This window comes from Anabas testudineus, chromosome 19, assembly GCF_900324465.2.
Source record: "Anabas testudineus chromosome 19, fAnaTes1.2, whole genome shotgun sequence".
NCBI classification, from domain to species: Eukaryota; Metazoa; Chordata; class Actinopteri; order Anabantiformes; family Anabantidae; genus Anabas; species Anabas testudineus.
The window spans coordinates 9,351,105-9,367,611 of NC_046628.1; the positions used below are offsets into that span (position 1 = coordinate 9,351,105).

At 38.8% G+C, this 16,507-nt stretch overlaps 1 protein-coding gene across 1 annotated transcript; it reads right to left on the reverse strand.

Annotated features, from left to right (window-relative positions):
* Positions 1 to 7,385: 7,385 nt before the first annotated feature.
* On the reverse strand, positions 7,386 to 12,606 carry LOC113156630 (mucin-13-like). Its single transcript, XM_026351867.1, has 12 exons — positions 12,497 to 12,606; positions 11,203 to 11,556; positions 10,990 to 11,115; positions 10,647 to 10,756; positions 10,457 to 10,512; positions 10,210 to 10,349; positions 9,276 to 9,401; positions 9,110 to 9,152; positions 8,911 to 8,948; positions 8,694 to 8,781; positions 8,223 to 8,475; positions 7,386 to 8,024 (listed from the first exon to the last, which is right to left on the reverse strand). The coding sequence occupies exons 1-12, from the start codon at positions 12,543 to 12,545 to the stop codon at positions 7,851 to 7,853; spliced, it is 1,557 nt and encodes a 518-aa protein (XP_026207652.1). The 5' UTR covers positions 12,546 to 12,606; the 3' UTR covers positions 7,386 to 7,850.
* Positions 12,607 to 16,507: the final 3,901 nt, after the last annotated feature.

The window sequence follows — 16,507 nt, forward strand, 5'->3', positions numbered from 1 at the left end:
TCATCCTCTAACACGGTTGATGCAAACAGGTTGTCTGCTTTACTAATGCAGGGGTGTGCAATCCCTTTTTCCAACTATCTCTGCCCTACCCACTGCTGATTACCTGGATCAGGTGTGTTCAGCCAATCAGAAGCTGGAAATGCAGGACTGGTTGCAAAACAAAGCAGGACAGTGGACCTGGAGGACCGGGATTGTGACACCCCTGCTCTAATGGAACTGTGGGTCTATAATTTATACTTACATTTTTTAAAACAAAATGATAGATAAGGTTTTTGTTGCATTTGTTGCATGAAAAGAACAATAGATTGAGGTAGGAGGAAAAATACAAATGCGCATTTAGTAAAACAAATCACTCTACTACCAGCTTCTTATCTGAAAAGATAATCTCACTACTGGATATCTATTTACCACTGTTTGTATTTGACATCCGCCTGCTTTAAACTTAAACTCACATCACAAAAGCTAACAACTTACAAAATTGCCATGCATTGTAAAGGTTAAGGTCTTTTTATTACAGCCAATATATACACATGTCACAGTAAGATAAAGATAAGTCTGCCTCAGTGTCATGGTGCAGCCTGGCTCCCTGTCATGGCCTACTGGATACAACCGAGCCATTACCGAAACAAAAGCTTCATGCAATCATGGCAAATTCCCTTCTGGATAATTCTTTGTTTATACAGTTTCTGTCAGCCTACGAACGCAGCGCTGTGTGCACACATGCTGCAGGCTGCATGCCTCTATGGTCCGCCCCTCTCAAATCCATCCATTGCTATTCATCCCCTCTCTCCGTGTCTGTGTCTCCCAGCGAGCGGTACAGTACATGTTTTGGCTGATGCTCAGAGATGGCTTGTGGGAGCCCAGTGATTTGAAAACATGAACTATGAATCATAGACCCCCCTCATAGAGACAAATCAGTCACAGCTACCTTTCCAGATCTCTCTTTCCTCATCGTTTCTACTCTTCATCACTCTCTATGCAGTTGGCCGTTACCCCTTTTCTTTCCCCCCTTTTTCACTTTTCTTTTGTTGCTTTGCCTGGTTGGCCTAGTTGTTGTTGTCGCAAGCTCTAAGAGACCTTAATGTGTTCAGACAGTGTGAAAGGGAGAAGAGAGGAGCAGAATCATTGCTGCCAACCTGTGATCACAGCCTCAAATTGAATCTGTGTGATTACATGGATGACAAAGCATTTCATCTTCGTTCAGTGGGTCACATACAGTAGCTGGGGATCAGAGTGCTATCTGTGATGAGTAAGTGGATTACACTAGTGGGAGCCTCAGTCCCGTAATACCAGATCCTCCTGTGATATGTGCATCCTCACACAAAGACAAGCACAAATAGGACGTGTCGAGGTGAAGAAGTAGGTGAAATATGAGTGATAAAGTAGGAGGAAACTATCAGATTGAGATATCACACCATTATGTATTTCACTTTTACCAAAAGATTTTTATATGCTGCATTCCTAAACTCAAAATATACATGAGGTTATAAAACTAACTTGAATTACTGCACTTTCAACCCCCTGTTCACTTTATTCAGTTATTTAATGAGTACAAAAAGCAACATTAAATTTAAAGTTAACCATGTACACAATATGGTTGTGTTAGTTAGTAGCAGCAATGACATTCAAAATTTTTAAATGTGTCAAATAACAACATTTAAACATAAATCTAAACCAAACCATTTAGCTTTTTCCTTTACAGTAACAGTATATACCTCAGGAATAATTAACACTGCCTATGTGCCCTTAATACTTGTTTTCTTTCTCAAATACATTCAGTCTGAGCTTATTATCATTATAGACTCACTGTGAACATGGAGCTTTTGATGGATGGAAACAAAAGATTTAATCTGTTGGATAAAAGAAGAAAATAAAACGTTTCCAAACTTTAAAACTGAGCATGCACACATGCGTAAACATGCACAAGCAAACCCCCGATAATGAAAGATTTCACTGCCTTGATATCTACTGATGAAACATTTTCAACCCTCAGAGCATGTAATTATTAATGTTTTCAGATACTGAGCAGTAAACATTGTGAGATTTTTGACACGCGTCTCCATGGCTACCTGTGTGCACGAAGCAGCTTGGTGTGGAGAAGTGACGTCGACATCTTCTATCTCTGAACCGTGTGCTGGGCTCTCAGAAGTCTCCTACAATGACCAAGAAGAAGAACGATTTAAGCCAATATATAGATGATTATATAGATCATACTCTCTTCATCAACTGAAGAGCTGCATTTCAGCTGCTCACATTTACTTTTTATGAATAATGGCAAAGACAATAAGGTTTATTATGCAACATCATTTCCATTGTCTCCATTTTCTTCACAGATGCATTTACATTGGAACAATTCCTGAGACTAACAACAGCAAGAACTGGTAATTTCAGTGCATGCTTACATGCTCACGCTGTCCAAAGCAATGCCCTCTGGTCTGATCATATATTTGATGCCAAGGTCAACAGCTGGACCAATGTCATTATCACTATCAACCACTGACGGTATGCATGTTCCCTTAATGACACCTGGCACAGAGTCCTTAGCGTCCACAGTGAAGTACTGCTAAAAAAAGCTGTGAAAGCCGTGCCATCCAAAGGAATTTGTTTTCAATACAGACTTTAAATGAATGTTAATAAGGACACCGTCAGTGTATAAGTTTGTGTTTTGCAGCCCAACCTGTCAGTGTGCACAGTTGAGTCGTTGAGGTCACAATACACCAACTAGAGACGGGCTAAACAGCGTCCTTGATGCTTTTAAACTCTTCCAGTGTGAAGAGGACAGAGTCAGCATGAGTCATCAACACACAGGTATGCCAGCAGGGTTGAGTGGATATACAATCTGTCTGTGAAAACAAGTCCGCCTCCACTAATCTAAGACTATTCCCCCAACTATCCACAAAAGATTGTGAGTGGACTAGACCACTAGGCGACACCAACCCCAAACGTGCACTCAAACATATACAACTATTTAATCTCTCGTGAAAATAATTTGCTCTGATTGATGCTTAAGCTGATTGTGTAACAATTCCCATAAAACAGAGTATTTCCTTGTCCTTTTCCTTTCAGGCTTTTTGTCCCTGGAAAGTTGTTTTGGTATTTCCCATTTCACTGGCCTTAAAGAGGAAAGTTCAGGAGGCATTAGTGTTGTTTGGACTGTGGCAAGCACAGCATCTAATGAGCAGTGGTGCATTAGCTGAACCTCATTATAAATTCAGTAATGAGCACTAGTATCAGTGTTGTGTACATGAGTATCTACACATTCACTGGTGCAAATTCCTCGTGTCAACATACTTGGTCATATGTTTGATAAACTGAGAAATGCTACAGAAACTTACAGTTACACTAATTACAGTGACACTGTTGATGGTAATTGCAAGGCGCTCCTTGAATTGTATCGTAAGTGCTTCGCCGGATGAATGATTGTGTTGATAACACATGTTTCTCACAGGATAAACTTGTCTGTTCATCAGAACGTCCCCCGCAGTTGTCAGCGCCATCACACACCCAGCTCCAGCTCACACACAGATGGTTCCCTCACTGGAAATGCTTTTGTGAGCACCAGTGGCCTTCTGGGCAACAAATAGCTGTCAGGGTGAGGAAAGGAAGTCAATTTTTAATGCACCTTTTTTTTACCTTAAGAAGATCTGCAAATCAACAAATGCTGCAGTGCGAGGCTGCAGGAGCCAGGCAGTTTGCCATTCATTTTCCTGTTGTTTACTCACAACAGCTGGTCTCATCTGACAGGTCCTGACAATCAGGCAGCAGGGATACAGTGACCTGAGTCACACTGCAGTGAACCGGGTCGGCACGTCTGCAACTCTGGAGGAGAGCTAGGACGTTAACATGTGTGTGTTGTTTGTGGCGGAGAATATTGTGAGGTAGTGATCTTGTGTGTGGTGCCTGCTCACCACAGTGTCATTCATTGGAGTTGTTCCCACAGTTGTTGTCATGGTCACACATTGAGTTTCCAGGGATGCACTTAAAAATTCACTTTCAGAGCACGACCTTAGCTTCACAGACCCCAATCACAAAAACTATTATGAGTGTGAGATAACAATGAGGTGTTACCTTTTTACACAACCTGCATTAGTTTAAACTATGAAATGAGAATTATTTAAGACTACATTATACTGTAGCACCACAAAGGTGTAATGTCTGTCAACCTGCAACCTGCATTAACGCATTCATCTGTGCCATAGAACTCCAAAAACAAATAGAAACATAGGCCTGACATGCTGTTCCACTGGGTGACATTATTGTATTGTATTCTATTGTATTGTAGGAGAACTCAGAGTCCTCATCACACTTTTAGTCTGGACCCACTGAACAGAGAAAGACTGACAGACATGAGGAAGGTGAGAGTCAGACACAGAAAATGTCAAGCTCATAGGCGATGAGAAACCTTGAGGAAGAAATGAGACAGAGACAGATGAGAGCTAAAGGAAGAGGGCAAAATAAGAGAATGTGCACAATACTACCTTAAGAATTCATTCAGATTCCTTCAGGGACATCACTGTGTATACGTTGATTATATATAAATGATTATATAGGAGTGAAAACCAAATAAATCTGTGCTTCACTGAACTGTCACCTCTGTTCTGCCACAGTACATTGCTGTTATCAGCTAAAGCTGCGTCTTTCTGTTTTAAGCTCACAGACGATTTGACCTGTAATTGGGGGCGACAGAGGTTCAATTCTTGCCTCCTACTTATTGCAGGATTTATATGGTTCTTCAGATCCATCTCCACAGCCATCCTGGGTGCCACACATGTCTCTGGATGGCAGGCAGTGCCCATTGGCACACTGGAACTGTCCAGGCTGACAGTTCTTCTGGGAACATGTCTCAGGGTCCTCATCACTGTGAATGGTCATTTACTGCATCACAGTGGTCATTTCCAGGGACAAACAGAAGCTTTCCTAGTGTGAGGACTTCTCTAGTGACTAAGCCACACAAAGGCCTTTCTTACACCATGTATATGTGGAATTCATGGCAGAGCTGCTGCATTAGATGGCACTAACTTGGGAAGCCGTACCTAAACAAATGGCCAGTCAGTGTGTGCAGTCAGCAGTACCATCACAGCGGCGTGAGGTGGGTGTACAGAGTCTCACCACAGGTGTTGTCAGGTGGGGTGGGACAATGCAAACATCCTTGATGCAGTTTCTTTGATTAGCCTGAAGTTTCACACCGTACAGACAGCCACACGCTCGACTGAAGGAGGGAGTCAGGAAGCAGCAGCGCCCGTTAGGCACCATATTGCACCGGCTGGTGAACACTGTCAGAAAGATGAAAGAAGCGTTAAGTGAGGTTCTGGATTAACATATCTGGCTGACTCACTGCTCAGCTACTGACCCTGCAGTCACTGATTATTCCGGTGTGACAGTGCAATATGGATATCTACTGTAGCTCCTCTTCTGTTTATACAGTTGCATGTACGTAGATTTTATTCTTTTTGTTGTGACTCAGCTACTTTAGCTTAACAAATTAACCAAACAAATAGGGTTGTTGGAAATGATTCATCTACCTACCCAGTATAATGATTGATCTCACATCTTGCAGAGATTCTCATCAGAGTTGTTCTTTTCAAGCTCACATCTGTATCTGCTGGGGATGCACTGGTCTTCCTGGCACGTGAACTGGTCTGTGCTGCAGTAGCCTACTGTAAAATAACAATTTGTTCAAAGGACAGATTCTCAAGTTCAATTCAAAATCACTCTGACATGTAGATCCATGAGCAATAAACACCAAGAATGCAGAGCAACCAATGTTGTTTTCCACTAAACTTCTAAAATCTATTAAATTCATTTCTGGTGTGTTTTCGTTTGAGAGATTTGGGCTAATAGTGGCTACGTTTTCTTGAACTCCATATACTGAATGTTGAATGACTTTAGTTCTGCACTGAGATCATGTGGCCACCTAGTGGTTTCAGCAACTGCTCAGTGATCAATACTGTTTACACCCTAAACAATGATCTTTTTGAAATGTCATGACTTTTCTGTTTCTTTTAGTTCCATCACACCTCCAGCATGTGGTTATACGCTGTCCAGTGCACTGCCACCACTGCCTGCAGAAATCTCTACCATCATAAACGAGCCTTTATGAGCACAATGTGGTCCTGGTTCCTAAACATTTGTAATAGATAGGCTTCGCTTTTAAGATTATTAACAGGGATAGTTCAATGCTTTGCCTGCACAGGCACCAGGAGGAACATGCAACCTCAACACAGAGGGCGCAGCCATTAGGCACGTTCAAAATCAGGACCTTCTTACTGGAAAGAAAGAGTGGTAATTATTACACCACTGTGCACCACTCTCTCTATTAGCTTTATCAGCTATTAGCTTCCATAACCTGGAGCAACCTTACAATGTGCCATGGAGTAATACAGCTCTTTACAGCTTTACTGCTCGCTCCTTCACGCCGTCATCCAAGATTAACTTTTGTTGTCTACATCAGCAAACAAAACGAGCTTCTTTTTTGTGGGGTGGTGTCTGACTAAATGTATATTTTTCATATAAATGTGACACAAACACAGGGGTATTTTTATATTTGCTTAAATGAATTTAGGCACAGTTATCAAATAAAGTGATGATGATGTAGTTTATTACAGCTTATCATCTCTATTAAAACAGTTGACCTTGACACAGCAATAATTTTTGATTGGTTTATAACTTATAGCTTTGTGGCAGAAAACAAGACAACAACCTTCTCTTCCTGATAAATGAAACTAAAGCTTTATCAGTATCTAGTGGCAAATGCTGCATGAATTAAGGTCTTTGTGTCACATTTATCGTTCCCCTGGTAGAGTGAAAGAAAACTGGCGAAGGCCACTTCGGGCACTGAGCAAACCATACTTTAACATCTCTCAAATCCAAAGATTTGTTCACCGCATGTGTTCGGAGTTACTGACAGATAAAATGATGCGTTTTCTAGTTTTCATATACCTTACTTTCCACCGTGCTGTTTCCCTGTTCACATGTGTAACAGTGCTTTTAAAACAACCCCGTAACACGTGCAGATCTTAATGTACTTAATCTATGATGATATCTGCAGTCTAGTCCAGATTTGCTCCACATGTGCCTCATGAATAAAATGTTCAAGTCTTCAAGGACAGAATGACTTCAGGTGTTTTTAGACGTTGGCACCCTCAAGAGGTTTGAGTGTAAAATAGCATCATCTCATGGTGACACACACACTGATACACACAAATAGGATTTTATAATATTATGAATGTGGGCTAAATGTTAAAGGAAAATGAAAACTAATATAATTTATGTTCAAATGTTTTTAATGTAATTTTATTTGTATTCATATTGAAAGAATAGAGGAAGTTACACATAAATAAAATATACTCTCAGTTACACAAAATAGAATACTAAAACATGGTAAACATTTCACACTAATTATACTAAAATATGTGATCTCACATTTAAATTTTTCTAAGAAAAATTAAGTTTTCTAAGAAAATAAACTCGCCTCATTCACAAAAATGGAGTGAAACATAAAATCGTGACTTGTCGTAAAACATTTTGCATACAAATGATTTCGAGTAAAGTCATAGACGAGCAGGAGATTGATATCAAACTGAATCAAATGAAGTAGATAATATTATAACTGATGATGACTTCGAAAACACTGAAAAAATTTCTGAAACTGAAACAACTTTGTAGCTTAATCCTAGATTTTCACAAAGATGAGTGAGGAAGTAATGAGGACATTAATGATTTATGACAATTTCTAATTAGCCAATCTACTGTGGATGTCACGTGGTGAAACATGGTACCATATTATAACAGAGTGCTTCTGCTCATTCTACAATATTTTAATATGTACAGTGTTTGGAGTAAATGTCAATTTAGGAGAACCGACTTCCGCTGTAGTAAGAGTTGCCCTGGCCTTGGCTCTGTGCATATGGGTTCACCTGGGGTCGACTCTGGGCATATGGGTTGTTCTGGGGTCGTGCCTGACCATAGCCACTGGGTCGGGACTGAGCGTATGGGTTCATGTCGTCTGGGTCGTTGTAGAGCCGCTACAATTACAAGACAGTTTCTTTTTGAGTAAATTGTAAAAATAAAATGATCCATTATTGTCTCTATTTTCACCCTGATGAATGGTTTTGAACCCATTTCAGGAAATTGTTATTACATTTAATAATTCTTTCATTTACTTGTGCCCCCCTAACCCCATGCTAATCGTCTTACTATCAAACACACAAAGAAGTGCTTACCGAGTTCCTGTCCGCAGGGATCAGATTTTGCCTGCTGTTGCTTGGAGTCATCTCCAAGTTGGTCCTGCTATCCCAGTTGTTGGTGGTTGTGGCCCGAGGGATTTTAGGCACCCCAGGGTTGACGAAGCCTGACCCATTCACAGGCTGTGCTTGGCTGTTGCCATTAACCAATGGTAACTTGGCAGGAGTAGGGCTGACATAAGACTTCCCATTGTCTTCATATCCACTACTCTTGGAGCTCTTCTTTGCGCATCTAACAAAATAAAATGCATATATTACTGTAACTACTGTTACTATATTACTGTACTTATCATCTGTACGTTGATGGATCTTTAATTAAAGTGATATAAAGTGTTAGATTATCAAATAAAAAGATTTATAGTTAATGTGCCTAAACATTCATGTATATGATGAGAGATATAGACACAAACACGGTACAGCTCTGCAGAATGAACCAATGAATAGACTCACTTTACTGATACTATAGGCAGAACGATGAGTGCGATGAGCAGCAGCCCACCGAGCACGGAGCCGGTGATTACCAGTGCCAGCTGCCATGCTAAAAAAAAAACAACAACAGGGACATAAATAACAAGGCTTCATTGCTAAGAACTTTTGTTAAGAAGTTTCACAACAGTAGGCTAACCGAAGACATGGCAATAATGGAAAAGTGTAAGTGCTTACTCACATTCATTGCAGTTCAAACCAGAATAGCCAAATGGACAACTGAAAGACAGGAAGAATGGCTCATTTTACAATTGTACGTACATATGCAAACACTGACAATTTTGTTTACTCTGTGCTCTCTGCACACATAAGTCTACGCCAGGTATAAGGGAGAGACTTGGAGAGAGACCTGGATTTCTGGGTGAGATTTAAGCACTTACTTGACACAATCAGAGTCCTGCCATTTCTGCCCACTGGGACAAGCTGCAAATTACAACAAGTAAGTAGTCAGGAGTTGAGTCAAACTAAGGTTCTTGTTAAATAATTTCCCCATCGTGGGATAAATAAAGTCTTATCCTTGTTAACTCACTCACTAAGTGTCCTTACCAATGCACACTCTATCACTGAAGTCTGTCTTAACGTAGTTTTCTTTACAGGTACATGTATATGTTCCATTTCCTGAGGTGCACGTCATAGTGTCTAGATCGCAGGCTCCGCTACACAGGTTTCCCTCTTTAAATGACAGAAACAAACATCAAAGACAGCCTCAGTAGACCAAATTAAATAAATGCAGTGGTACAAAATGTGCTCAATAAAAATGGACTGTGGACTATATTAGATCTGTATGGCAGCTGGGAAATGCCAGAAGAATACAGGAGACATTATCCCTCGCTGAATGACACTGTACAAAGATCACCGTGTGTGCAATGACAGACAGTGTAGAAATAAACATCTAATCAGTTTTTACTAGCAAGACTTTGGCAGGACTTTAAAACACCACACTGACCTCGGTGCCCTTATCCACCTGGCTATCTGATGTACACTAAGGACACTATGGTCAAAATGATTGACAACTGTACACTAATTTTGTCACTAAATAAGATTCATGTAGTATTACCTAACCAGGCTTTGTGAATGTGATAGACATCTGTACGTTATAATTGACAACTGAAATGCATAAGATTTTCATTTTCAATAATGTACATATTTAATTAATTATTTAAACTAATTGATATTTATATATTATCATACAACTTCCTCCTATCACAATTAAAAAAACAAAACAAAGGACATGTAGCTCTTAATAGATGGTTGTACATTTCACAGCCAACTGTGAACAATGGTTGTTTGATAGGACAAAATGAAACTAATGAAATGAATCAGTAAAAATGACAGTGTACAGCATACAGTATAATCTTTCAATTGTGTTCTACCCTAAAGCAGATCTCTCTTGGCTGAATATTGTTAGGTGTGATAAATGTCACCAACAACTAGATAAGGCTTGCACGTGAACTAGATGTGTACAATTACCGGTACTTACCAGTAAAAGTGCCCCCTACCGCCTCGATTTTATCGTTAAGGTCTTTCGTTGTAATTTCAGAATCTACATTGAAGACAATGTCCACAGTTGCGCTGACCCCGGGTTCTTCCCTCGACTCAACTTTTCTTGTTTGAATTGGTCTGATAAAAAATTACATAGACTGATAGTTATACACTGGAATGACTAAGTGCAACATATCATACATGAACTGTAGGATGATAAAGAGCAAACCCAGTCTGAGACTTACTCGATGGCAAGAACGATAGTTTCAGAGTAGCCAGAGCCAGCGAAAATACCTGACAGCTGCATTTTGGAAAGAAAACCTCATTTCAGTAAGGTTGTTATGAGTTGCACCAGATACAGACTGAATAAATAATAAAGATATGTCTCACTCCAAGCCAAGAAGACAAAAGCATTAAAACAAACCAATTTCTTACCGTGCTACTAATTTTCTCTGAGGCTTCTAGAAATTCCTCTGATGTCTTGTCCTTCATCTTGTCATTATATTTTATATCAGACAGGCTCAGTTGTCCAGGGAAAACTTTGGCTACAACAGGAAAACATCACTGTTTTACTTAAATGAACTCACAGTAATGGCAAGGCTTCAGCAAATCACTGTGCCCATCCCATATGTAAAGTCCACTCATTTCTTTTTTATCTCTCTAGTGCCAGGTCCATATTTATTGGAAACATATAAGACTGGTATTGATTTTTTCACCTAGCTTTAAATAGGTTGTAAAATGATTAATAACAAACTCATGAATAAAAACAAATACTTACCATTATTGCAACTTTTGCTGATATTATTGTAGGCCATACCAGGCAAACACAGGCACACGTAGGTTTCATTGGCACGAGGATCACAGGTGCTCCCACGACCACATGGGTTTGAATCACAGGGATTTTCTGAGTTAAATGAAAATATTTCTGAGTATTTGTGGTATTATTTGTACACCTTAAAGCAACACACTCTTAGATACAGAGGGAATATACCTGAAGGCTCTGTAGGTGTTGCTGTAGAAGGTACTTGTGTTGTGGCTGAATCACCCGAACCCGATGTTACACTAGCAGTTGAATCTGATGGTGTCGTCGCGGTATTATCTGATGCTACTGTAGTCTCAACTGATACTGTAGTAGCATCTGGTGCTGCTGTACCTGACCCATCTGATGTTGTTGTGGCTGCAGTCGATGTTGTTGTAGCTTCAGTTGATGTTGTTGTGGCTGCAGTCGATGTTGTTGTAGCTTCAGTTGATGTTGTTGTAGCTGCAGTTGATGTTGTTGTAGCTTCCGTTGCTGTTGTACTAGAATCAGTTGTTTCATCTTGTCCCTCAGAGTCAACACAAGAGGCTGAACCAAAGGAAACACAATGTAGTAGTTAATAAATGATGATAGTCAAAGTACATGATTTTCTTACTTGCTTAAAAATTAAAGTTGCAGAGTTATTTTCATTAGGTCATTAAAAAAAACGTCAGTCACATCATGATCAAATTCTGTATATAGATTGATTTTATATGGGGCTTTAAGACACAGTAGCATGGTTTGTGGGTTTATAGTCCGTGCTTCTCCATTACCTGAAGATAAAAGAGCTCTACTCATAGGAACAACAGTTATATTTCAAAAGGTGAACCAGATTAACTCGCCCTGCTAAACTTTACATTAATAATCTGTGATAATTCATCATATTCATAGGCGTCTGGATAGTGTGGTGGGAAGATTGCCGCTTGATCTTAGTGTAGTGGTAAGATCGCCGCTCTCTGCAATCTGAAAATGCACGTAAGCTTTATTATTTATTAAATGAACACATTTGCACTGAATTCAGAAGAATTTATGGTCAAATTCAGAAGCAGTTCAGTGAGTCCAATTAGAGTTAGCATGTTTTAGATTTTCAGTTTAGATACAAATCTGAGATAGCAGATATCACTAAGTTTCTTCTTCAGTAGCAAAAAACATAAATACATAAACAAATACATTTGGGAATAATTCACATTACTGTAATTGAAAAGGAAGTAAGATAGTAGCCAAGAGATATTAACATTTCATTACATATCACCGGTAGTTTCCCACTTTATTTAATTTAAGTTCTTTAATTAATTCTTTATTTAACTGACACATCTACTCTATGTACGTTACTTTTATTTAACATCCAATAACATTTTAGTACCAAGGAAAAAGAGAGGAATAATTCTATCAATTATAACGTTTACCTGACACCTCAACTTATGAGATTACCTACTAACTAATGACAAATTACTTTAGAGATGAAAGTATAATAAAACAGATGACTTACAGGCTACGACCAGCAAAAGGACCAACAGCAGTCTGAATGTTCGAGCCATTGGAAACGACCTTAAGGACAAAACGTCACCAGAGAGCCTGTTCGGGGCAACGAGTGGACAAGTCTTTAGTGCCTTGGATAATGACTGCTAAAGCGTCGTCGACTGGTTTTAATCATTAGCTCCTCCTCTGAGGGTGGCGTTGGGTGCTAAAGTTCAATTCCTGCCCAGAAAAGAGGACTCAGAGTCTCACTTTTCATGTCTCCAAGCTGTATAGTAAGTGTCCGTTTGTTTTTGTTAATGGCCATCTGGTGTGTCTCATACATAAAAGTAATATAGAAGCCAGTTCAGACAATTTTCACTTAAAAAAAAAAAAAAAAAAAAACATCCAACAGATAGTTGAGCTGACTATTCTATCTGTACGTCTCAGTAACCACTTACTGAATCACATACATCTTCATTACGTTCAGTGTGTTTTCTTTTTTCTTTTCTTTTTTTGTGTAATCTAACTTTAAAGTTCTTTAAAGTTTAAACTTCATGGTATGGTTCACTGGTTGAGTGGCTACTCAAGATCAGTTTTTGATTGAGGTTAGAGAGAGTGCGCTCTAATAAATTGAACCTATTTATGGTTTATGTCCCTCCTGCCCTATTTACTCAAAAATCTCAACCAAACATCAGCATTAACATGTACACTGTACAAGTTCGATAGCTCCCAGACTAATGTTTGGACAGTGAGGGAGTCTGAAAACACTTTATTGCTGCTTTCTTGATGTACGTCATTTGAATAAGAGTCAGTCTGGAATAACAGATGATAAGAAACACAAGAAGGAAATCGCTGTTAGTAAAGACTCAATAATGTCAACGAACTAATACGCGGTTCAATTTGTGTGTTACAATAATGTGTTGGTGTCAAACCACATCAAGGTTTTACAGCAGAAGACAGAGTTTAGTGACAGTTGTCATCAGTCTTCTATAAAAAAACAAATCAGGCCCAGATTGATATTTTCATGACCTCAATAGCAACAAACATGCAAACTATATTTAGTGCCTTTATGAGTTACTGATAAGTGTTCATGCAGCAACAAGAGGAACAGAGATCACATTCCGTTCCAGTCTTTTTATTAATTTATGGAAGCTCCACCAGCCGCCATTTTACCCGGAGACAACTTATCTTAACTACAAACATGATGCTTTTTTTCATTGTTCCAGTTAAACACAAGTGCATGCACTGAGCAACCTCAGAAGACGCTCTGTCCATGAAGCCTGATGGCATCACCGGGAAAAAGTGGGAAAAGGGTTCAAGAAAATGATTCAACCCAGTTACAATGTTCTTGGAAACTATGTGACCAATAAAACAGGGTGGGAAGAGGTATAACGCGACCTTTGATTTAAAGACGTCATAAGAAGAGATAAAACTGGTATAAAGAATTTGACGTTGATAAGGAAGTTCTTATAATTTGCATTATTGAGGAGACCTACAGGTAAAGACATAGACTATAATTTACATGTATAATATAATGTGAAGTCAAGGAAGTGCAAAGATGTACAATAAATGATAACGGGAAGCTGAATTTCCTTCAACTGCTTCAGTCTTGGAGTCTGTGTTGTTCATGCTGACTTACTGTTACACCGTCACGTCTTCCTGGTTTTCTTGAATAGAATTAAGCTTTTATTAAATACATTAGTAGTAGTAACACAATTTTATCCACAGTTACAAGCTTTGTTGACATACGTGAATACATTTTCCTACACGTGCTCGCTTTGCAGCTCTGTAGCCTTTTGATTTTGAACTTTTTTGAACTGAGGTTCACCAAAACCTCATCGTGTTTGTAAAATGCAGGCAGCTTTCACAAGCTGGCTTTATGAATGATGCCATTAAGCGTGTCAACACAGAGTAATAACTGCCTCCGTGTCTTCTTACTAACACAAAGTCCAAAGTCACTTAGAGTTATGGCCGTCCTTAACCCCACCCAGCCTGCTGTTCCTGGCAATGATGAGCGTGATGGGAGTTCAAACATGGTGTTTATGGAGGATGGTGCACTGAGGGCTGATACCAGTTTAGTAAAAGGTGCCAGTGTCATTCTCCTGATGACCTTTGCCCCTGTACTCAAACAGAATGGGCAACAACAAAGGAAGCTGAATATGATGTGTTTGTGCCCCATGTATCCAAAACAGAATCCACATAAATTAAAATGAGGAATGGTTAAGTGTCTTTACTTTTGGCAAGTGGGCCTGCACCTAAATACAACGTGTCCCATTATAGTGGGATCTATTGACGGCAAAGACCATAAGGTAATGCACTCATTAAACCAGCAAGTGCTTATATCTTAGGTTAATATCTACACGTGCTGTGTTTTGATGTTTGCTATGTATATTTATTCTGTGCTTTTAATCTTTTTCCTTGTCCACAGTAGTATTTTTGAATTTAAGCCATAGACATAAATAAACTATTATTTCTGACTGAAACATGCTATATGGCAATGCTTTTTATGTCCAGTGCAGACATTTTTACATCCTTTGCTTTCTTAGATTTTAAGAACAAATAGAGAGGTGACAATTAGCTGTTTCTAAATATATATTCATACAATACAAATGGTTAAAGTTGCTGCTCATATTCATTTGAAATATAAAGAAGCAATCTCCACTCACATCTCTTCAGGATCATCAACCACCAATTATCTCTGAGTAACTCAGTATCTCTTCACAGAGGAAAACAGCTCCATCCTCTGGCAGGAAGTTTGATTACTAAGCTAAAAAAAACATATTGTGACAGATTATAAACTGGATTCAGTCACAGTTGAAACAAATCTCTAGGTATACAAGTCATGAGATCATTGTTCCATTGCACAAAATTCTTAAAGTTCTTAAAGAAATCAAACTCCCTAACTTGTTGTATTTTGTACACCATATATATTTTGATGTAATTTGGAATATCTGATGTAAAATCTTTTCACATTAATGAAGTGTTACTGTTCGCACGGGATACAGAAGATAGAAATCCACTTGGTAAAAACACAAAACCTCTGCTGCTTCACTGAACCAGAAAGTCATTGCACTGGTTAAAATTGGTCAGCGTCACTGTGTTATAACTGATCTTTACAGCATTGGTAACTTAGCCTCCATTTATAGCTAGTGCGTCAATGTCATCCATTTTTGTTTCAGGGTAATATAACAGACCTTATATAAACGTTATTACAATATTAGAGATTTCTGGTACTTTTTTAACAGACAAGATAAAAAAAAAAAACTTTTTTTGTAACAAAGTTTTATTGGCTTCTCTAATCGGGTCATCATCTCAATAACAGGTACAGCCTGGGAAATCGTATCACAAGGGGTCTAGAACAAATAAGACAAAGGAATGGGGAGGCTTCTGCTACGAAATTTGGTATTGAGGTGACAGTCAGAAAAAAAGCCATACAAAAATGTCTTTATCATGCATACTCAAGAAAAAAAAAAAAGAAAAGACAAAAGAAAAACAAAACTCAAAAAAAAAAAGAAAAGAAAAATTCGAGAACACACATTTTTAGTGTTTTTGCACATTTTGTAAACAATATCCTTCTAGAGATCATATCAAAACACATTATGGCAAGTAACAAAAATAAGGGATATAACATGAGAAAAATGAATGTTCTAGGCATCTAGAATGCAACACTGCTTGGCTTGGATATTTTTACAGAAAAAGAAAATAATACATTTGCATCTTGACAACTCATTTGCTCTATAATTGTAAACACAGGCAGTGTTAAATGATTATACAATATGTCGAACCTATACTACAAATATTTCCACTACATACATGAAACGCGTGTCCCTGCTTTTCTTACGCTATAGTGATATGAGGTATATCTAGGTCAATCTTATTGTCTTTTTTTTTTCCCCTCCATCTCTCACCCACTCTTTTTCTCTCCTTTAAAAGCATAGTGTGTGTTTGGAGTGAAGTGGCTGGTCAGTCAGTCTTTGTTCCCTGTGATCTGAGCAGCTTCAAAGTCTTTTGGCTGTGGAGCTCACAGACATAGGAATAGGAA

What these genes read in the sequence shown, in the direction of transcription:
- LOC113156630 (XM_026351867.1), bottom strand. Translation starts at nt 12,545, where the DNA reads ATGGCTCGAACATTCAGACTGCTGTTGGTCCTTTTGCTGGTCGTAGCC. An exon ending in ACTATCGTTCTTGCCATCGA is followed by an intron (nt 10,350 to 10,456) that starts GTAAGTCTCAGA and finishes ATTTTTTATCAG; the next exon opens with ACCAATTCAAACAAGAAAAG. An exon ending in CTGCCTATAGTATCAGTAAA is followed by an intron (nt 8,476 to 8,693) that starts GTGAGTCTATTC and finishes TTATTTTGTTAG; the next exon opens with ATGCGCAAAGAAGAGCTCCA.